General features: G+C 42.8%; 1 protein-coding gene across 1 annotated transcript; it reads left to right on the top strand.

The window, feature by feature from the left end:
* The first annotated feature begins 2,005 nt into the window (after positions 1-2,005).
* Positions 2,006-23,266, top strand: LOC128700317 (uncharacterized). The gene is made up of 4 exons (XM_053793417.2): positions 2,006-2,158; positions 20,608-20,779; positions 21,655-21,885; positions 22,280-23,266. Exons 1-4 carry the CDS (start codon positions 2,101-2,103, stop codon positions 22,365-22,367), a joined length of 549 nt encoding a protein of 182 aa, XP_053649392.2. The 5' UTR covers positions 2,006-2,100; the 3' UTR covers positions 22,368-23,266.
* Positions 23,267-23,532: the final 266 nt, after the last annotated feature.

Here is a 23,532-nt window from a genome sequence, read left to right as displayed (position 1 = left end):
GTCTGGCAGGGGGAAAGATGTCGCCGTCTCTTAAATAGTTGGAAACCACACGCTGAAGATGGTAAATAAAGTTAAGGAGACTATGTGCGGTAGCTGGGTGCTTTCAGGGACACCTGTCGGCAGGTGTTCAGCTGACAGGTGTTTTCCGCTATAATGCATTGTTGTGTAAGTCATCTGTTGTTGTTTTTGCTGTTGCTGCTGTTGTTGTTGCTGTTACTATTATTATTATTAATATTTTCAACCTCATCAGAACTAAAACGTGTGAATGCGGTTTACCAACAGTCACGAACAAAACTAAACCCAGATCCTAGCCAGACCGTCTAGGTCTCTCAGCCCGTGAACCCTGAATCCCAGGTCAGGTCTGATTGGACCCCGACAGCCAGACATGAGACCAAAACATACAGATTAATATCCAATATTTCCCCTTGAACCTAAAGTCAGTATCTGACCAGCCGGGCTGTGGCTCGTACGTCGGTTCACATGTGACCAACAGCCTGGTTAATCAGGCCCAGAATCCACTACGAGGCCTAGTCACGGACCGGACCGCAGGGGCGTTGACCCCCGCGGTCCGGAAGGGCGTATTTGCTTCCCGAACGTTGTTACCCTGGGTGGCCGGTAACACTGTAATATGGTGAAAATTTCACGAGCATTTGTATATAGCGAAGGTGATAAACTGTCTTTTCGTTCCGAAAGTGACCATTAGTTATTCGGGGCTTTGATATGAGTCCAGAAGGGACGCTTATGGTGTAGTTTTGTTTTTAATATGCGTTTTACGTAACATTTTGCGGTTACGTGATCTAAACGGGCTTAACAATTGCTTTGTAAAATAATAATAATAATAATAATAATAATAATAATAATAATAATAATAATAATAATAATAATAATAATAATAATAGTATTCTACAAGTCTCTAAATACTGATGGAGATTTATCGCTCTAGTTACGACGGCTATGTAGGCGTACGAGCTGCTAGCAGCAACAGCTTGGTTCAGCAAGCAGTCAAGAAGGTCCTCAGGCCGGGCTGACAGGCAGATTAACACCTGCCACAGGTATGATCCCCACTCATTAACAGAGTGACCTCCCCACTCAGGTGCTGGGAGCGCCTCCTCTCCACCTGCAGTGAGTTCTGAATCATTGCGTGAAATTCCCCTCAGCATCGCTTGCATTCTGAGGATTCTGCCACCATGTTCAACTGAGGCTATAACAGCGATTTTCTTACATGGTTAATGGGAGGTGGGTTTAAAACCTATCGACTACACGAGGGTCATTAAGGCTGCGTATCACCACTCAAGAATACTTTAATCCCTTAAAGAAAGAATGAAGTAAACTTTATATATATATATATATATATATATATATATATATATATATATATATATATATATATATATATATATATATATATATATATATATATATATATATATATATATATATATATATATATATATATATATATATATATATATATATATATATATATATATATATATATATATATTATATACGTTAGGTTAGGTGTTTTTTTTTAATTGGAACAATAAATTTGACCACAATTTGTTGGGTAAAATAAAACTTGACAAATAAATTAAGTTCAGCCGTAAAAAAAGACATGACTTTTTTTGATGGTCTGTTAATGTAGAAATATTGTCGATGGAGACTGACACCTCAGTCATCAATTATTTACAAGCAGATAAAAAAAATTGTTGCTTGCGGAATTTTGGAGTAAGACTTGTAACTATGGAGGAAAAAAAAATAGTTGAAACATTCAGATTCGTTCTTACAACTTTGTGAAGAAACACGTGATGGGATTCATCAGTGTAGAATTACTTTAAGAAGTAATTATTACAGTGAATGTCTGCCAAAATGTCCTTATTGGTATATTTATAAATTTTACTCATCTCTCTCAGAATTATCGTTTTTGGTTGAAACATTCTTCCTCTCATATTCTTAGTTTGTGATGACGTATGAACTTGTGGTTGGCTAATGGCCGAGAGCTTCAGACGACGTTTGAGCTTCTGATTGGCTGACGACCGACGATAGGCCGCTGATTGGTGGAGGGAGGTGTGAGGCGGGTGGGCCGGAGAGTATATAAACATGAGACCCGGCTTCGAGGTGATCATCAGCACACCTCGAACGAGACCACAGCTGACAGGTGAGTGCTGTCTTGCTGTACTGACGATTGCTGCATATGTGACATTACTGTGAATACCTGTGCGGTTCTGTGCTTGTAATTATCAGTGCTGTGATATCAGAGACACGATATCAATTTTTGATTCTTATACAGTACAGAATTCTCGTTTCACCTCTGCTTGCGGTAGTGAACTAGTTATGAATGATGCAGTTTCCATGATACTACCGCTGCTGCATACTAGTATACTATCTACAGATGTGTGTCGAGGTCGATATACGGTTTTTTGACAACGGTTTTTGTGCTTATTGATGATGAGAGACTAAGAGATGTCAAAACCATCTCTGTAAAGTGGGACTCAGGTGACAGTACAGGCTCCTAATCCCTTCACCTGACCAGTTATCTTTCATCTCACACCTTTGACGACTGATTTTATACTTTATTTCATGGTCCAGTATCTTTCTCCTCTCTCACAGTCCAGCATGGTCCTGTATCTTTCCACTCCCTTATGTTCCAGCATGGTCCAGTATCTTTCCCTTCTTTCATTGTCCAGCATGATCCAGTATCTTCCCCTCTCTCACGATCCAAGATCTTTCCATCCTCATGATCCAGCATGGTCTAGTATCTTTCCATTACGTTCCAGCATGGCCCAGTATCTTTCACTTACGTTCCAGCATGGTCCAGTATCGTTTCTTTCACGGTCCAGCATGGTCCGGTATCTTTCCCCTCTGTTACGGTCCAGTATCTTATCCCTCTCGCACGGTCAAGCATTTTCCTTCTTACGTTCCTGCATTCCCCATCTCATTGTCTAGTATCCCCTTCTTTCATGGCCCAGCATCCCCGTCTTGCATGGTCCAGCAACCTCCCTCTCATGGTCCAGCATTTTCCTCCCACTGAAAATGATTCAGCATCCTCCTTCCATGGCTTACAATCTCTCTCTCATGAGTCAAAGTCTTCCTCGCGTGGCAAACTGCTCCCATCCTCCCATGGTCCACCCTTCCCTTCCCATGGCCCACCATACCACCTCTGCCTCAGCAATGTGATAACAGAGGCTAAAAAATCATGTTAGCTATTCCTGTCAAATTTATCGACAAGCGTCACTGGCATATGTCTGCGGCCATCGTTTGTTTAACTCTATATTCTCCCCAGCATTATATCCAACACTCACTATACCTCCAACACTCATCTCCAACACTCACTACACCTCCAACACTGCCTCTCAGCCAGCTAGCTGTAGAAAACAAACAGATCACGTGTCCGCAGGTCTAAGGTACATGGCGGCAGTGTCAGGCAGAATAACTCCAAATTGTCACGACCCTGGCTCGTGAGCCAAGCATTCTCGTCTCGCCATGATCTAGTGACGGCATGATGCTAGCTAGGCTAGAGCAGGTCTTCTCTGAGGTCACAGCGTGCTACTAGCTTGCTTAAACTGGCTTTTCGATGGTTCTCGTATAGTTCACTCAGTACTAGTTATGTTAGGGCTAAGTTCCAAAGATAGTTACATATATTTCTGAACTTTGCGCTCGGTATATATTTACATTCGTGACGCTGTTTTCCAAGCTTATCCCTTGATGCTTCCCGTTCCGTCTTACTGATGCTGTCACTCTTCTGAGAACTGGAATAATAATAATAATAATAATAATAATAATAATAATAATAATAATAATAATAATAATATGAACAATACTCTAAATCAAAGAACCGTTTCCGAGTCTTGAGTAACATGAACTAGAAGAGATACGCTTATATTCATGGGGAAGCTCTGAAGCCGTAGGGGACGGGAGACATGCAGAGCCCAGGGTAGAGGGTAGAGCCTCCTTTGATCAAGGACCCTTCACCAGCATCAAAGCTGTTCCATCCCCCCTTCACTTGAAGGGAAGGGGTGCTTGAGTCAAGACCCAGTCTGAGTTATCTTCCTACGATGATTTAATGCCCTTGGCAGCTCTACAGTCAACCGGCGTCACCACCGTCACAATCTTCCCGTCGGCTCCTGTACCTGTTGCAGGATTAGGGCAAAAAATTTCAATCAAAATTTGATAAAAGAGTTTTCGCCCAGGACCGAACACAAGATGGACTACAGTCCCACTTACCTGAAAGAAAACCTTCGATGCTGTTGTCCCGTAGCTCGGTTGGTAGAGCACTCATCTCACAAACTGAGGTCCGTGGTTTGATTCCTGGTACAGGTGGAAACATTTGGGTGTGTTTTCTTAAGACACCTGCTGTCCCTGTTCACCTAACAGCAAGTAGGTACCTGGGTGTTAGCCGAGTGGTGTGGGCCGCTTCCTGGGGACAAAATTAACCCAAGTTGCCCGAAATGCTCTGCATAACAAGAGGCTTTCCATGTAGTATGTCACTGATGTCAACTATGGTCTGTATAAGTTGTATCATGTACCTGCTTACATAAAGATCATTACTGTTTATTATTATTATTATTATTATTATTATTATTATTATTATTATTATTATTATTATTATTATTATTATTATTATTATTATTATTATTATTATTATTAATGAGCCCACAGTGGAATACTTGATGTTTTCATCGTCCGACTGAGATTCCCTAGTTCTGGCTAGGGATGGATGTGAGGGCGTGGATGGGCGTTAGGGCGGGGTGGGTGTGAGGGTAGGGGCGGGTGTGAGGGTGGGAATTGGTGTTAGGGTGTGGATGGGTGTTAGAGCGGGGGTGGGCGGAAGGGTAAGGTATCTATGTATGTCATATCATAGCTCTAGCTAATTCTGGTGGGTGCTACACAAACCCTCCTTCGCAGTGTAAACACTCTCCCCCACCTACCACACCTGTCTTGCCAAACCACCCTAAGTGAAGGGAAGTGAAGTGAGGTGAAGTGAGGTGAAGCGAAGTATGCATACTTCCCTGTCAGTCGTGACGTTTTCATGAAATTAATTAGAAAACGTTAATGTCCAGCTTTGCCTTTTGTGTGTGTGTGATTTTAAGAGTCCTGCTGTTTTCCTTATCCTCCTCCTACTTTTACTGGAGTACGCAGCACCAGCATGAAACCCCATACCTGAGAAAGCATGTTAAGAAACTGGAGAAAGTGCAGAAGTATGCAACGAGACAAGTTCCAGAGCTAAAGAACCTGAGCTACGAAGAAAAATCAGAGGAGACATGATAACAACATACAAAATACTCAAAAGATTGAGAGAGTAAACCAAGACGGGAAATAAGTACTCGGGGGGGGGGAGGAGGGGACAAAACTGAATGTTAAAGACACAGATGAGTCACAGGGATGTCAGGAACTATTTTTGTCAGTTCCAGGGTGTTCGGGAAGTGGAATGATATCGGTGAAACGGTAGAGGCAGATTCCAATCATGGTTTTAGGAGTAGGTACGATAGGCCCACGAGGCTTGGAGAGGGTGAATCTGACAAGCAGCAGGTTGAGAGGTAGAACCAGGAGCTAAGGATCAACTCCTGCAACAACATATAAGTATGTACAAATACAGTAGTGTGCAAATTAATTGGGACTGGGGTAAATTTTGTGATTATCTCATATGTCTTAGTCTCCGGCTTAATTAATGTAGTTTGGGTTCTTTTCTTTTCATAAGCGTTTTCTAATGATTTCAGGCAACCATCCAGCTGTGGTATTACCCTGCGACACTCGTCAGTGCTACTACAGCTGTTGTTCTGTAAGGCTATTCCGGCAAGCGTGCACCAAGAGTGAATGTAGTTTCGCCAAATTTTTTCCTCACTTCAAAATTGCTATTGAAACTTATGATAGATGATACACCTAGCAAGCATGCAAGTGTTGAGGATCTTAGAAAGTATGAGACAGATCGCCGAACATTTGAGCCTAGCAAAGCCAACTGTTGGTCGGATTATGAAGAGAGCTGACGACACTGGTGATTGTGGAGCTCTGCGACGAGAAAGATATGGAAGAAAATGCATGACAATACCTCACGATGACAAGGTTATCATAATAACTAGTACGAAGGATCCTAAGAAAAGCAGCTGGCGTAAATGATGATTCTTCAACTGTTCAACGAAGGCTCCTTGAAGTTGGCAGAACTGCCAGAAAGCTGGTAAGGAAACAATTACTGACTGCTTCTATGAAGAAAAAAAAAAAACGTCCGTGGTGGGCACTCTATCATAAGGAATGGACGACAAATGAATGGATAAAGTTATATTTTCAGATGTGGCGCATTTTGAAGTAGATGGGTAGAGATCAGTCGTAGTGAGACGGAGCCAAGCGAACCTCTTCTGAAAAGACACACTCAACAAGAGCTAAAACACATATCTAAGGAGATGTTTTGGGGTAGTTTTGCTGCTACAGGTCCTGGACAGCTTGTTATTGTTGAGGGAACAATGAACAGTGACAAATACAAGACAGTCCATTGTGGATAGAAACTTTACTGATAGATAAGGCATTTTCCAGTAGGATCTTACTCCATGCCAAATTTCCAGAAAAAATGCTGATACTCTTCGAAGAGAGTGGACTAAGTGGCCTGGAAACTCTCCTAACTTCAACCCAATTGAGAATCTATGGGCAATAACCGAACGCAGGATCGCGAAACAAGATTGTTCAACTATGGAAAAGCTAATGGCTTTTGTTATTAAGACCAAGTTCCATAATGAAGAACTTGCCAAAATGTGTCGATTCTATGGCAAAGCGTGTAGCAATGATCATGAAGGTAAAAGATAGTCATATCTCTAAAAGAATACACGGCAATGATGTGCCGTGTATATTTCAAATAAACATTAATTTTCTGTATAAATGTCTTGTTCAGTCCCAATTAATATGCACACTATTGTAGGTGAGTACACACACACACACACACACACACACACACACACACACACACACACACACACACACACACACACACACACACACACACACACACACACACACACACACACACACACACACACACACACTTCTTCCTCGGTTGTGTGCACAGTGCACACAACCGAGGAGGAAGTGAAGAGGCTTCTGAGTGAGCTAGATACCTCAAAGGCAATGGGGCCAGATAACATCTCCCCATGGGTATTGAGAGAGGGAGCAGAGGCGCTATGTGTACCCCTAACAACAATATTCAATACATCTATCGAAACAGGGAGATTGCCTGAGGCATGGAAGACAGCAAATGTAGTCCCAATCTTTAAAAAAGGAGACAGACATGAAGCATTAAACTACAGACCAGTGTCACTGACATGTATAGTATGCAAAATCATGGAGAAGATTATCAGGAGAAGAGTGGTGGAACACCTAGAAAGGAATGATCTCATCAACAGCAGCCAACATGGTTTCAGGGACGGGAAATCCTGTGTCACAAACCTACTGGAGTTCTATGACATGGTGACAGCAGTAAGACAAGAGAGAGAGGGGTGGGTGGATTGCATTTTCTTGGACTGCAAGAAGGCGTTTGACACAGTTCCACACAAGAGATTGGTGCAAAAACTGGAGGACCAAGCAGGGATAACAGGGAAGGCACTACAATGGATCAGGGAATACTTGTCAGGAAGACAGCAGCGAGTCATGGTACGTGGCGAGGTGTCAGAGTGGGCACCTGTGACCAGCGGGGTCCCGCAGGGGTCAGTCCTAGGACCAGTGCTGTTTCTGGTATTTGTGAACGACATGACGGAAGGAATAGACTCTGAGGTGTCCCTGTTTGCAGATGACGTGAAGTTGATGAGAAGAATTCACTCGATCGAAGACCAGGCAGAACTACAAAGGGATCTGGACAGGCTGCAGACCTGGTCCAGCAATTGGCTCCTGGAGTTCAATCCCACCAAGTGCAAAGTCATGAAGATTGGGGAAGGGCAAAGAAGGCCGCAGACGGAGTACAGTCTAGGGGGTCAGAGACTACAAACCTCACTCAAGGAAAAAGATCTTGGGGTGAGTATAACACAAGGCACATCTCCTGAAGCGCACATCAACCAAATAACTGCTGCAGCATATGGGCGCCTAGCAAACCTCAGAACAGCATTCCGACATCTTAATAAGGAATCATTCAGGACCCTGTACACCGTGTATGTTAGGCCCATATTGGAGTATGCGGCACCAGTTTGGAACCCACACCTAGCCAAGCACGTGAAGAAACTAGAGAAAGTGCAAAGGTTTGCAACAAGACTAGTCCCAGAGCTAAGAGGTATGTCCTACGAGGAGAGGTTAAGGGAAATCAGCCTGACGACACTGGAGGACAGGAGAGATATTGGGGACATGATAACGACATACAAAATACTGAGAGGAATTGACAAGGTGGACAAAGACAGGATGTTCCAGAGATTGGACACATTAACAAGGGGACACAGTTGGAAGCTGAAGACACAGATGAATCACAGGGATGTTAGGAAGTATTTCTTCAGCCACAGAGTAGTCAGTAAGTGGAATAGTTTGGGAAGCGATGTAGTGGAGGCAGGATCCATACATAGCTTTAAGCAGAGGTATGATAAAGCTCACGGCTCAGGGAGAGTGACCTAGTAGCGATCAGTGAAGAGGCGGGGCCAGGAGCTCGGACTCGACCCCCGCAACCTCAACTAGGTGAGTACAACTAGGTGAGTACACACACACACACACACACACACACACACACACACACACACACACACACACACACACACACACACACACACACACACACACACACATATATATATATATATATATATATATATATATATATATTAATATATATATATATATATATATATATATATATATTCACACACACACACACGTACTCATATACAACAGGCCTAGTGTCTAATCGACATGTGCCTAGGACAAAATGGTAACTAACACACATACACACACACACACTCACACACACACACACAGCCACACACACACACACACACACACACACACACACACACACACACACACACACACACAGGGGAGACATGATAACGACATATAAAATACTGCGTGGAATAGACGAGGTGAACAAAGACGGGATGTTCCAGAGATGGGACACAGACACAAGAGGTCACAATTGGAAGTTGAAGACTCAGATGAATCAAAGGGATGTTAGGAAGTATTTCTTCAGTCATAGAGTAGTCAGGCCATGGAATAGCCTAGAAGGTGATGTGGTAGAGGCAGGAACCATACATAGTTTTAAGGCGAGGTATGATAGAGCTCATGGGGCAGGGAGAGAGAGGACCTAGTAGCAATCAGCGAAGAGGCGGGGCCAGGAGCTGTGACTCGACCCCTGCAACCACAAATAGGTGAGTACAAATAGGTGAGTACACACACACACATACACACACACACACACCCACACATACACCCACACATACACACACACACACACACACCCGCACATACACCCACACATACACACACACACACCCACACATACACACACACACACACACACACACACACACACACACACACACACACACACACACACACACACACACACACACACACACACACACAGTAGAAGACTTGAATAAAAAGTGATTACTGGAATTCAACCCAAATAATTGCAAGGTTATGAATATTGTGGCTGGGAAAGAAAGATCAGAGAGGAAATACTCATACAACTTAATGAAGGAGAAATACAAATATTGCTCAAGGAGAAAGATCTTGGAGGAAGCACCACACCCAACATATCGCCAGAGATGCTCATGTATCGCATAAAATCTGACGCTTGTGAAAGATTAGATAATTTCATAATTGCCTTCAGAAACCAAAATAAATAAATGTTTTAATACTTTACACGATATATGTCAGGCCTATCATAGTGTACGCACTGAGTATGGAGCACCAGCATCGAACCCCCACCTGGTCAACCATGTATGAAAACTCGATAAGGTCCAGAGATTTGCAACACGACTAGTCCTAGAGTTGAGGGGACTGAGCAACCAGGAGAGTCTGAAAGAAATGAACTTGACAACTCTAGAAAAGAGGAGGAGAGGTGACATGATTGCGACATACAAGATCTTCAAGGATTTAATACAGCAGATAGGGACAGAATTTTTAAAATGTGATGCATAGGAGCGAGTCGGTCATAGATGGAAAGTAGACATATGTGAGCCACAAGGATGTTAGGAAATACTTTTTTAGTCTCTGGGTGGTAAATAAGTGGCATGACCTAGATGAGGATGTGAGAAGCACTCAAATGCAGAGTTTCAAGAGTAGGTATGATAGGCTCATGATGGGTCAGGAATCAGTAATGGTGGCGAAAGTAGTTTTAAAGGCAGGGCCAGGAGATGTGACTTGACCCCTGAAAACACGACTTAGTGAGTACACAGACAAAATACAGTCGTCACTAGCGGTGTGTAACGTTGATAGTATGTTGAAGCACCTGTAGTGAGCCTGCCTGTGACGTGGCAGTGCCAGTGCCACGAGTCATTTACACAAGAGTCCTCAAAGAAGTCAGTACTCAGTGCCAGCCACAACTGCTGGGGTGCCAACCTCCCTCGCTGCCAAGAGATATCCCCTCAGATTATCGCCTTAGTGTGTAATTACCTATTTAAGTTTACCTGGGGGAGAGAAAGAAGGGAGGGGGAGGGGAAGGGGAGGGGGAGGGGAGGGGGGAGGCAGTGAGGAGAGATCTAGTTCTTGGTATTCAATCTAAACTTCTGATTGACTAACGTGAATTACTCTCCCCGCACTTACTGTGGGGAGAGTAATTCACGTTAGTCCTGGACGCCATTAATGAGGAACATTGGGAAAATTCTCAACATTATGTGAAATGAGAAACTTTACAGTTCTGAATATTTTTTTTATTTTTTGTTCGAAATTTCAAGTATTTTTAGAAAAATTCATTTTTTTTCTCTCACTAAAATTAAGTACTATAAAGTGTTCTTACGGCTGTGACGTATTTCCTGATGTGTATGACTGTGCTGTGTGTGTGTTTGTGTACTCACCTAGTTGAGGTTGCAGGGGTCGAGTCCTAGCTCCTGGCCCCGCCTCTTCACTGGTCCCTACTAGGTCACTCTCCCTGAACCGTGAGCTTTATCATACCTCTGCTTAAAGCTATGTATGGATCCTGCCTCCACTACATCGCCTCCCAAGCTATTCCACTTACTGACTACTCTGTGGCTGAAGAAATACTTCCTAACATCCCTGTGATTCATCTGTGTTTCAACTTCCAACTGTGTCCCCTTGTTGCTGTGTCTCATCTCTGGAACATCCTGTCTTTGTCCACCTTGTCAATTCCTCTCAGTATTTTATATGTCGTTATCATGTCGTCCCTATCTCTACTGTCCTCCAGTGTCGTCAGGTTGATTTCCCTTAACCTCTCCTCGTAGGACATACCTCTTAGCTCTGGAACTAGTCTTGTTGCGAACCTTTGCACTTTCTCTAGTTTCTTTACGTGCTTGGCTAGGTGTGGGTTCCAAACTGGTGCCGCATACTCCAACATGGGCCTAACGTACACGGTGTACAGGGTCCTGAACGATTCCTTATTAAGATGTCGGAATGCTGTTCTGAGGTTTGCCAGGCGCCCATATGTGTGTGTGTGTGTATGTGTGTGTATGTGTGTGTAGTTTCAACCGGTGACCTCTTGTTGTAAATCCTGCCTTGGTAAGATAACTGTTTACCTTGTCTATAGTCCGGAGGATTTTATACATTCTGATCAAATCCCCTCTTATTCTTCACTCATCCAGAGATATAAAACTTGCTCATTCCTGCCTTGTACAACTTTCCTCTCAGAAAACATTGTGAATGAGCACTATTGACCTTTAGAGATTCCCTTCTTGTGTTGCAAAGTGAGGTCACCAGACTGGCGCTAAGAGCTCAAAACCCGGTCGCTCATAGCTTGGAAATTCTTGGAAGTTTTTGTAAAAAATGACTTTATTTTAGTTATGTGCGCTTCAGGTTAAGTTATAATGAAAAGTATAATTTTTTGGCTAAATATGTTCTTTGTAACCATCAGATAGGGCGTCCAGATACACAGCGATCGTGTCTCTTTTGTTTTTATGGTCTTCCAGTGATGTAGTATCTTGGTGTCTTAGCTTATTTTCGTATCCAGGCCTCGTATTTACTGCCGCCAACCTTCTAATTACCCACTGCATGTGCTTGCGTGTGCGTATGACTGTGCGTGTGATCGTGCGTGTGTTTGGGTGTGCAGCATGTGTGTGTGTGTGTGTGTGTGTGTGTGTGTGTGTGTGTGTGTGTGTGTGTGTGTGTGTGATGTGTGTGTGTGATGTGTGTGTGTGTGTGATGTGTGTGTGTGTGATGTGTGTGTGTGATGTGTGTGTGTGTGATGTGTGTGTGTGTGATGTGTGTGTGTGTGTGGATTCTGAATCACATTCTAGTTCGCCAGCGCAACACTTACATTTTTCTTGACTTTCTCAACTGTTCTGTGTGATGCTCAATATATGACACAGTTCTGTGTCTCAAATATTTGCTCCACTTCAGGTGTGTTAGCAATTCATTGAACTCTTCATCAATACTGCAATTTCCCTAAATATTTCCAGCTTGTTGAACAGATCAAAACATTTCACGTCATCAGTTGATTCTACGTAAAAAAAAAACAAGTTGAAAAGATATATTGTTTTCCTTCTTATCAAAATAGAGTTTCCACAGAATGGCAATTGGCGCTAGATTCTTACATATGTGCAAAATGTAATCATACTTCACCATATAATACAAAGAATAATGTAATTCAGTGGGTTTGGCTGCAAAATTTAAAAACTAGTGACCACGAATTTCATATTAGCGGGACATATTAAGACATAAAAAATGTCACGTCATGACACACTAAATCGTAATAACACAAATGAAAATCACGGAATGGTTGTGGTTTGAACCCGTGGTTTCAAACCCCACCCGTTCCGTGGTTTAAAATGTTACGTGACTGTGTCGTGATGATAACATTTTTTAATGGTAAATAACTTTCAGATTCTATGGGAATAAATTCAGTAACTATTTTATGAAAGTTTTTCAAATAAACAGCGAACCATGAAGAACAAAGTCCAGGTCATGTTTTTTTTAGATATACAAAAATCCGGTACGTTGGTTTTAAGGGCCGGGGGATAAGAAAAGAAAAACACGTCCGGGGGAAATTCCGACCCAGGGTAACATTACAGTGGTCCAGGTTTATCCTCCCAGGGTAATACACACCCACAGTGTGTAAATAAAGCACATGATGTGAGTTATAACTATTTTTTTATTGTAAGGACGCTGCGTCTACCAGGAAGTTTACCTATAAAGTCCCGAGTGAGCGAAATGTCTTGACAATAAAATGCTGTAACCCTCACTGTGTCTTATTTAAACATCATCCTCCCAAACTTATTACTCCTGAAGGAAAACACGAGAGGGTCTCCCACCCATCACAGACACACCATGATAATGGTAAAGAACTCATGATTGAACCTTATTAATAGCCTTCTAGTCCCCCAGGCGCCGTATGACCTATACGGATTCAGCGCTACCACGTGAATATAATAATAATAATAATAATAATAATAATAATAATAATAATAATAATAATAATAATAATAATAATAATAATAATAATAATCGCATCTGTCACATGAGAGAAATTGCAGTGTCCACGCCTCGTTTGTCACCTTGACAGCGATCGTTAGCGAGAACAAAGTGAGATGCCGGAGCCATAACAAGGTGTCACATTTGCTCACTTGAAGAGTTAAGTGTGACAAGAGTCCGTCGTTAGTGAATGGAGACGATTTCGTTATTATGACATGAATGGGTGTACTCTCCCATTCATGTCATAATAACGAGACACTGTTTCTGTGGAACCAATTTGTAAATACAGTAACAGAGCTATGTTTGTACTCTTCACTCATTTAATATAAGAACATAAGAACATAAGAACGAAGGAACACTGCAGCAGGCCTTATATTAATTATTTTCGTAAAACTTTTTCACATGACATTTCAGTACACTGCCAACACAAGATTATCAAAAATACACATGAAAATAAGAGTCAACGTTGTCTCTTCCACTTGACACATAATGTAAGTTTATTCAGGTATACATAAATACAGTTATATAGATTATCATACATAGTAGCATACGTGTAGAGAACCTGGGATAACCCAAAAAAGTCAGACAAAGTGACTTATTTCCATTGGGGTCCTTTACAATAGCTGAAAGTTCTCTGCTTGATGTATAATATCATCACAGAGCTCCAGGAATATAAACGTAAGTTTATCAATAAACGAGTGGCCACACCTCAGAGGGCGTCATAACATTCTTGAAAATTAGGGAATGTATACGAATATTTATGAAGGATAAAAGGCACAATACCGTGACTGGAACAATAACAAATATCCCGAACTTAGGAGACTGAAAATTATGACGAACTTTTGGACCGACTTGGACCATTAACTAGACACACAGTTAATGGTCCAAATCGGACCGAAACATCGACATAAGTTTGAGTCTCCTAATACGGGTTATTTGTGTGCGAGCATTTAAGTAATGAAAGAATTTTTGTGTGTGATAATGTGACAGATTTCTCGTGTAAACATACAACGACATGTAACAAAAGTCATAAATAATTAAATAAATGGGAATACGCTGTCTGCAGATATCGGGGACCTTAGTAAACACTGAAACACTACCGTGGCCAAATACACTGCAAACTGAACGCTGGCATTAAGGCAGACTGCAGTGGAAGCACACTCTCTCTCAACTTTATATACATTTGCGTACCCATGTAGGTACAACCCAAAACCCGTGCTCATTTGGTCTATATTAGTGCCAGATGACCTTGTCGCCACCTTCCCCGATCCCACCCCTCATATCCCCCTCATATACTCGTAGTATAGCTGCTTGACTGGGGAGGGAAGGTGAGTGGGAGGTTTCCGGAACAAACTCCGGCCAGCAGTTATAATCTTCGAGGTATTTATTCAGCTCCGCGCACAACTTCTTGCAACTGCACCATACACGGACTACACCACAACACTCTCTACCGTGGCTATTTACACTGGCTACACACCCATGCATGCACACGGACGGACACACAGGGGTGTACACACGGACTTACACGTACAGTTTCGCTGGCATGTTGTCCAAGGACCAGCAAAGATAACGAGAGTATAGTCCAGTACCTGGAAAGCAACGAACACGTAATAGATAGCAAGCACTGAATCTGAGAAAACAATGAGACTTGAGAATCTGCTAGAGAAAACTGGATCTTACGAATATACTAGAGAAAACAATGAGACAAATCTGCTGGAGAAAACTGAATCTTACTAATATACTTGGGAAAGCAATGAAACTTATGAATCTACTGGAAAAACAACGAATCTTACGAATCTACTAGAAAAATTGAATCTTACGAATCTACTACAGAAAACTTAATCGTACGAATCTATTACAGAAAACTTATTCTTGCGAATCTACTCCAGGAAACTTAATCTTGCGAATCTATTAGAGAAAACAACTGAATCTTACGAATATACTAGAGGAAACATCTGAATCTTACGAATCTACCACAGAAAGCTTAATATTACGAATATACTAGACAAAACAATAGAATCTTACGAATCTACTGGATAAAACAACTGAATATTTCGGCTCTACTAGAGAAAACAATTGAATGTTACGAGTGAGCTTGAGAAAACATATGAATTTTACGAATCCACTAGAGAAAATAACTGAAGCTTACGAATCTACTAGAGAAAACACCTGAATATTAGAAATCTACTAGAGAAAACAACCGAATCTTACGAATTTACTGTAGAAAACTTAATCTTACGAATCTACTAGATGGAACAACTGAATGTTTCGAATCTACTAGAGAAAACAACTGAATCTTACGAATTTACTAGAGAAAACAATTGAATGTTACGAGTCCACTTGAGAAAACAAATGAGTCTTACGAATCCACTAAAGAAAATAAATTAATCTTACGAATCTCGAGAAAATTGAGCCTTACGAATCTAGAGAAAAAAATGTCACGAATCTAGAGAAAACAACCGAATCTTAAGAATCTAGAGAAACCGAATCTTACAGATCTAGAGAAAACAATTGAATCTTACGAATTACTAGAGCTTTACCACCGAATAACTGAAATCAAGTAGGAACAGACCGCGTTTTTCTTGACGTAGCGTGCAGGGTACATCATGGCCAGTAGGGGCGAGATGTTGCCTACATGCATGTGTGTGGGGTACATCATGGCCAGTAAGGGCGAGATGCTACCCATATGCATGTGTGTGGGGTACATCATGGCCAGTAGGGGCGAGATGTTACCCACATGCATGTGTGTGGGGTACATCATGGCCAGTAGGGGCGAGATGTTACTCACATGCATGCGTGTGGGGTGCATCATGGCCAGTAGGGGCGAGATGTTACCCATATGCATGTGTGTGGGGTACATCATGGCCAGTAGGATCACTATGGTCAGTAGGATCATCATGGCCAGTAGGGGCGAGATGTTACCCATATGCATGTGTGTGGGGTACATCATGGCCAGTTGGATCACTACGACAAGGTCCTAGATGCACTAGAAGACAAAAAGAATGCAGATGTAATATATTCAGACTTTGCAAAAGCCTTCGACAAGTGTGACCATGGCGTAATAGCGCACAAAATGCGTGCTAAAGGAATAACAGGAAAAGTCGGTCGATGGATCTATAATTTCCTCACTAACAGAACACAGAGAGTAGTCGTCAACAGAGTAAAGTCCGAGGCAGGCACGGTGAAAAGCTCTGTTCCACAAGGCACAGTACTCGCTCCCATCTTGTTCCTCATCCTCATATCCGACATAGACAAGGATGTCAGCCACAGCACCGTGTCTTCCTTTGCAGATGACACCCGAATCTGCATGACAGTGTCTTCCATTGCAGACACTGCAAGGCTCCAGGCGGACATCAACCAAATCTTTCAGTGGGCTGCAGAAAACAATATGAAGTTCAACGATGAGAAGTTTCAATTACTCAGATATGGTAAACACGAGGAAATTAAATCTTCATCAGAGTACAAAACAAATTCTGGCCACAAAATAGAGCGAAACACCAACGTCAAAGACCTGGGAGTGATCATGTCGGAGGATCTCACCTTCAAGGACCATAACATTGTATCAATCGCATCTGCTAGAAAAATGACAGAATGGATAATGAGAACCTTCAAAACTAGGGAGGCCAAGCCCATGATGACACTCTTCAGGTCACTTGTTCTATCTAGGCTGGAATATTGCTGCACACTAACAGCACATTTCAAGGCAGGTGAAATTGCTGACCTAGAAAATGTACAGAGAACCTTCACGGCGCGCATAACGGAGATAAAACACCTCAATTACTGGGAGCGCTTGAGGTTCCTAAACCTGTATTCCCTGGAACGCAGGCGGGAGAGATACATGATTATATACACCTGGAAAATCCTAGAGGGACTAGTACCGAACTTGCACGCGAAAATCACTCACTACGAAAGCAAAAGACTTGGCAGACGATGCAACATCCCCCCAATGAAAAGCAGGGGTGTCACTAGCACGTTAAGAGACCATACAATAAGTGTCAGGGGCCCGAGACTGTTCAACTGCCTCCCAGCATACATAAGGGGGATTACCAACAGACCCTAACCGATATAAGCTGGGAAGATATACTAAGCAACACAGACCCAAACTTATGCCTAGAACAGATTAACTCGGTGGCACTCGATGTATGCACAAGGCTTATTCCTCTAAGAAAAAGGAGGAGTAGATGTAAAATAGAAAGAGACAGGCGCTCCCTTTACAGGCGACGGAAAAGAATAACAGAGCGGCTAAAAGAGGTCAATATATCAGAAATGCGCAGGGAGACACTGGTCAGAGAAATAGCAAGCATCGAACTTAAGCTAAAAGAATCCTTTAGGAGTCAGGAATCGCGGGAAGAACTAAAAGCCATAAATGAAATCGAAAGAAACCCAAAGTATTTCTTCTCCTATGCCAAATCAAAATCGAGAACAACGTCCAGTATTGGGCCCCTACTTAAACAAGATGGGTCCTACACAGATGACAGCAAGGAAATGAGTGAGCTACTCAAGTCCCAATATGACTCAGTTTTTAGCAAGCCGCTAACCAGACTGAGAGTCGAAGATCAAAATGATTTTTTTATGAGAGAGCCACAAAATTTGATTAACACAAGCCTATCCGATGTTATCCTGACGCCAAATGACTTCGAACAGGCGATAAATGACATGCCCATGCACTCTGCCCCAGGGCCAGACTCATGGAACTCTGTGTTCATCAAGAACTGCAAGAAGCCCCTATCACGAGCCTTTTCCATCCTATGGAGAGGGAGCATGGACACGGGGGTCGTCCCTCAGTTACTAAAAACAACAGACATAGCCCCACTCCACAAAGGGGGCAGTAAAGCAACAGCAAAGAACTACAGACCAATAGCACTAACATCCCATATCATAAAAATCTTTGAAAGGGTCCTAAGAAGCAAGATCACCACCCATCTAGAAACCCATCAGTTACACAACCCAGGGCAACATGGGTTTAGAACAGGTCGCTCCTGTCTGTCTCAACTACTGGATCACTACGACAAGGTCCTAAATGCACTAGAAGACAAAAAGAATGCAGATGTAATATATACAGACTTTGCAAAAGCCTTCGACAAGTGTGACCATGGCGTAATAGCGCACAAAATGCGCGCTAAAGGAATAACAGGAAAAGTTGGTCGATGGATCTATAATTTCCTCACTAACAGAACACAGAGAGTAGTCGTCAACAGAGTAAAGTCCGAGGCAGCTACGGTGAAAAGCTCTGTTCCACAAGGCACAGTACTAGCTCCCATCTTGTTCCTCATCCTCATATCCGACATAGACAAGGATGTCAGCCACAGCACCGTGTCTTCCTTTGCAGATGACACCCGAATCTGCATGACAGTGTCTTCCATTGCAGACACTGCAAGGCTCCAGGCGGACATCAACCAAATCTTTCAGTGGGCTGCAGAAAACAATATGAAGTTCAACGATGAGAAATTTCAATTACTCAGATATGGTAAACATGAGGAAATTAAATCTTCATCAGAGTACAAAACAAATTCTGGCCACAAAATAGAGCGAAACACCAACGTCAAAGACCTGGGAGTGATTATGTCGGAGGATCTCACCTTCAAGGACCATAACATTGTATCAATCGCATCTGCTAGAAAAATGACAGGATGGATAATGAGAACCTTCAAAACTAGGGAGGCCAAGCCCATGATGACACTCTTCAGGTCACTTGTTCTATCTAGGCTGGAATATTGCTGCACTCTAACAGCACCTTTCAAGGCAGGTGAAATTGCCGACCTAGAAAATGTACAGAGAACTTTCACGGCGCGCATAACGGAGATAAAACACCTCAATTACTGGGAGCGCTTGAGGTTTCTAAACCTGTATTCCCTGGAACGCAGGAGGGAGAGATACATGATTATATACACCTGGAAAATCCTAGAGGGACTAGTACCGAACTTGCACACGAAAATCACTCACTACGAAAGCAAAAGACTTGGCAGACGATGCACCATCCCCCCAATGAAAAGCAGGGGTGTCACTAGCACGTTAAGAGACCATACAATAAGTGTCAGGGGACCGAGACTGTTCAACTGCCTCCCAGCACACATAAGGGGGATTACCAACAGACCCCTGGCAGTCTTCAAGCTGGCACTGGACAAGCACCTAAAGTCAGTTCCTGATCAGCCGGGCTGTGGCTCGTACGTTGGTTTGCGTGCAGCCAGCAGCAACAGCCTGGTTGATCAGGCGCTGATCCACCAGGAGGCCTGGTCACAGACCGGGCCGCGGGGGCGTTGACCCCCGAAACTCTCTCCAGGTAAACTCCAGGTAAACCCCTGGCAGTCTTCAAGCTGGCACTGGACAAGCACCTAAAGTCGGTTCCTGACCAGCCAGGCTGTGGCTCATACGTTGGTTTGCGTGCAGCCAGCAGTAACAGCCTGGTTGATCAGGCTCTGATCCACCAGGAGGCCTGGTCACAGACCGGGCCGCGGGGGCGTTGACCCCCGGAACTCTCTCCAGGTAAACATATGCATGTGTGCGGGGTACATCATGGCCAGTAGGGGCGAGATGTTGCCCACAGTTATTTTTTCTTTGCACAAAAGATCCACGTCTACAACTGCAGTACTCATGAGAGTGTGACGATTTGAGTTACGATGCAATAATCCTCTGAAAATTGAGCAATAAAGATGAACATAGGCCTCTACGAGAAGATTTAGGTACAGTTTAATATCTCACGCGGAGGCAAATTCAGGAAGAATAGGTGCCTGTATTTTTTCGACATCCTCAACTAAGGTCCTCTTCAGGAGATGAGGGCCTCATTTGGAGGTTGTAATGCACACACACACACACACACACACACACACACACACACACACACACACACACACACACACACACACACACACACACACACACACACACACAGACTTAATTGTGGTTGCAGGGATCGAGTCATGGCTCCTGTGTGTGTGTGTGGGGGGGGGTTGGTGTGGGGGGGTGTATGACAGTATACATTTTTTTTAATCAGTAATTTTCGTGGTGGAATTATCAATGAAAAATAATAGTAAATATAAGGAAATTACAAGACTACCTTCCTTCTTGCAGGTGGTGGTACCGAAGGCGACACTCACGACCCACTCAACGCTCACCTGAGAGCCCACACCAGCCCACACCAGCAAGATGGTTGTCACATCCCGTATGCTCGCTGCCCACACCAATGGCTACCCTGTAGATGCCAAGGCTCGCTTCTGGTCAACCTACTACAGGTCGTTGAAAGGTCAGTTCTCAAGTGGTTGAAAGGTCAATTCTCAGATGATTATAAGGTCAGTTGCCAAGGAGAAAGATTCTGGGGAATGGGAATAGCTTTTACGTTCTTGGCTAATAGTTTTAAATAGTATTAGCAGTTTCGGTGTGTTTTTAATGTTATTTATGTGAAGTGCTAAGCCCCTGTGAGTCATTCAGTGGTATAGACTCGATCCTCCGTATACTAAACATGACGGGATGGTATGTTTGGGTCCTCACCTGAGATGAGTAGATACAGAACAAGTGTCTATCGAGACAATGCTTCACTCTGTGTAGAGCTTTATTTAATAAAGCTCTACATAGACCAAACAAATTTATTTAATAAAGCTCTATGCAGAGCGAAACGCCATTTTATAACTTTCGTGTTTTCTTCAAAGTTATCTTCAGTAAGCTGCTGTATCAAGGTGTATGTGGGGTAGATAATGCTTGTCTAGTGTTTAGCGGACGGAGGATCGAACCTCCACTATTCCTTGTGCTGACACACACACACACATGGGTTTACACGCTCATCTGGAACAGCCAGAGTAAACTTCACACACGATATAAACACCGAAGGTCAATGTCTCGGCATTTTTATGCTGAGAATTTATTTAAATTCCTATTTTAGGTATTAAAGTGTTCTTGTCTGGTGGTGAAAAAGGTTACGTGGCAGCCTTTATGACTAATATAGTCGATAGGCTTTAAACCCCATTAACCAACCAACCAGAAAACTGTTGTAGTGTAAGATAGTGTTGTCTGTCCTCGAGGTGTTGTTTGTCATACTTGCAGGTCCTCTAAGTGTCCCTAATCACTTCCTCATTTTCAAACTCCATCACCCTTCTCATGTTCTTATGTTCTCATCCAACACAGACATCCACCACGAAGAGCATCGCCCACGCGCCTCCGAGTTGATTCCCAAGCCCAAATTCCCAGCCTCGGCAGGTACAGGTTACACCGGGCCAGCTGTCTACCCGAAGAGCACTTACCCTCTCATCCTCAACACGATATCTCCTTCCGTCCGCCCGTCATACTACCTGTAGGGCGGACCAGCAGTGTGTTGGGGGGAAGGGTGGTAAAGGACACCTTGGTCTTCCCTCAGCGGTGAGTTAATATTGAATACAGTTCAAGTTAGGTGTCTGTGTGTGTGTGTGAACCTGTGTAATTACTTGTAGCTACTGTTGCAGAGATAGTCTCCTAGTGTTTCGTTTTCGGTATTGAATTCAGCATTTTTTTTTCATTAGTTGTATTACTTAGTATCCCATTCTATTAGTCTTCCATCGTGAAAAACAAAACTTTATAGACTACTTTCCACACCTGTTCCTTCTCAATTTATAGCTGTAATCTCTTGCTCTTCCGTTGAAATTGCTAAGAAATCTTCTTTATCTATTATGTTATATTATTTCATGTCCTTTGGCTCTCACGTCTCTTTTCGTCATCCTGCTTTAATTTGGTTGTCGGCTACGAGTTTTAATTATCTTGTTTTTCTTCCTTTCAGACTGTCCGTCTCCTGCCGCCCACCTAACAACAAATCTCCTGCGGATCACACGGCCGTATATACATATATATATATTCATAATTTATAACTTATGTAAAGATAACTATTTATTATTCCCTCTGTGAATGGAGTTTGATGGTTATCTACTGCCTAAGGAGCTACTTAAAATGGAGAAATACCCGATGTGACATCTCATTAGCCTGAAACATTGTCTTTAAGTATTTTCCACGTAAATTGAAGAACGTCCACTGAGCGTGGATTATTTCCTTCCTGCGGTCAGCGACAACTTGTGTAAATATGTATACATTTACACGACCTTGCCACTCTTCTGCAAGAACTACAACAGCAAAACACACAGACCTACATCAGCTCTGCCGTCATGACCACAGAAATTGATCTGTCAACACCAACCAGTATGTGTTAGTATTTCTCTGTCATAACTGTCTCACCGACGTGGATTTTTTTACAAGTGATTTCGATTTTATTAATGAATTAACCCATAAAGCGTGTAAGGTAAGACGCCTGCTGCCAGCGCAGGACTTACAATCTTCCTCAGCGTCCCTCCTCGCTGTCAGAAAGGTCACTTCAGGAGGTTATTCTTCAACGTTAAGGTTCAAACATCACCCACCGTCATCCGCACATCATCATCACCTGATCACGTCCACGCCAACACAGAAGACTCAACCCTACCTCGGTAGTTCTGCTGCGTTCCAGGTGTGTCTCTGTGATGCTACACCGCGTCTAGTGACCAATGGTTCACTCGTGCTGACACCTGTAGTCAGTACGTAAGTGAACCTTGATCACGTCAATGGCAATGAAGCCAAATTATTTTAAGTTTTGTTGACATATTTTTGTCAAACTTTTTTTTATCCATACTTGTAAAGAAAATTGACTCACCTATATTCACCTACTCACGTCATACTCATAAGATTGTTTATGTCAGCGTCATCCAAATGTATATTGGCAAAAATATATGAAAGAATTTCATTCAGTGTGTTTAAATTTATCCTTTTATGAAAGTATGAAGGAGCTTCGTGAATAAAGTTAGCTGACTGTATGAAAAATATTCAGAAAGAAGTTAAATTAAAATATAAATAATTTTACACAAATATTTGTGGTTGCAGGGGTCGAGTCGTAGCTCCTGGCCCCGCCTCTTCACTGGTTGCTACTGGGTCCTCTCTCTCCCTGTTCCATGAGATTTATCATACCTCGTCTTAAAACTATGTATGATTCCTGCCTCCACTACGTCACTT

This window comes from Cherax quadricarinatus, chromosome 71 (genome assembly GCF_038502225.1).
Source record: "Cherax quadricarinatus isolate ZL_2023a chromosome 71, ASM3850222v1, whole genome shotgun sequence".
NCBI lineage: Eukaryota > Metazoa > Arthropoda > Malacostraca > Decapoda > Parastacidae > Cherax > Cherax quadricarinatus.
Note: the sequence above shows the minus strand (reverse complement) of the source record. Positions and strands in the feature narration are given on the sequence as shown.

Bases quoted from the DNA above. Each gene is read 5' to 3' on its own strand.
- LOC128700317 (XM_053793417.2), top strand. From the start codon at position 2,101: ATGAGACCCGGCTTCGAGGTGATCATCAGCACACCTCGAACGAGACCA. The intron at 20,780-21,654 runs GTCAGTTCTCAA...CATCCAACACAG, and splicing joins CTACTACAGGTCGTTGAAAG to ACATCCACCACGAAGAGCAT. The intron at 21,886-22,279 runs GTGAGTTAATAT...TCTTCCTTTCAG, and splicing joins ACCTTGGTCTTCCCTCAGCG to ACTGTCCGTCTCCTGCCGCC.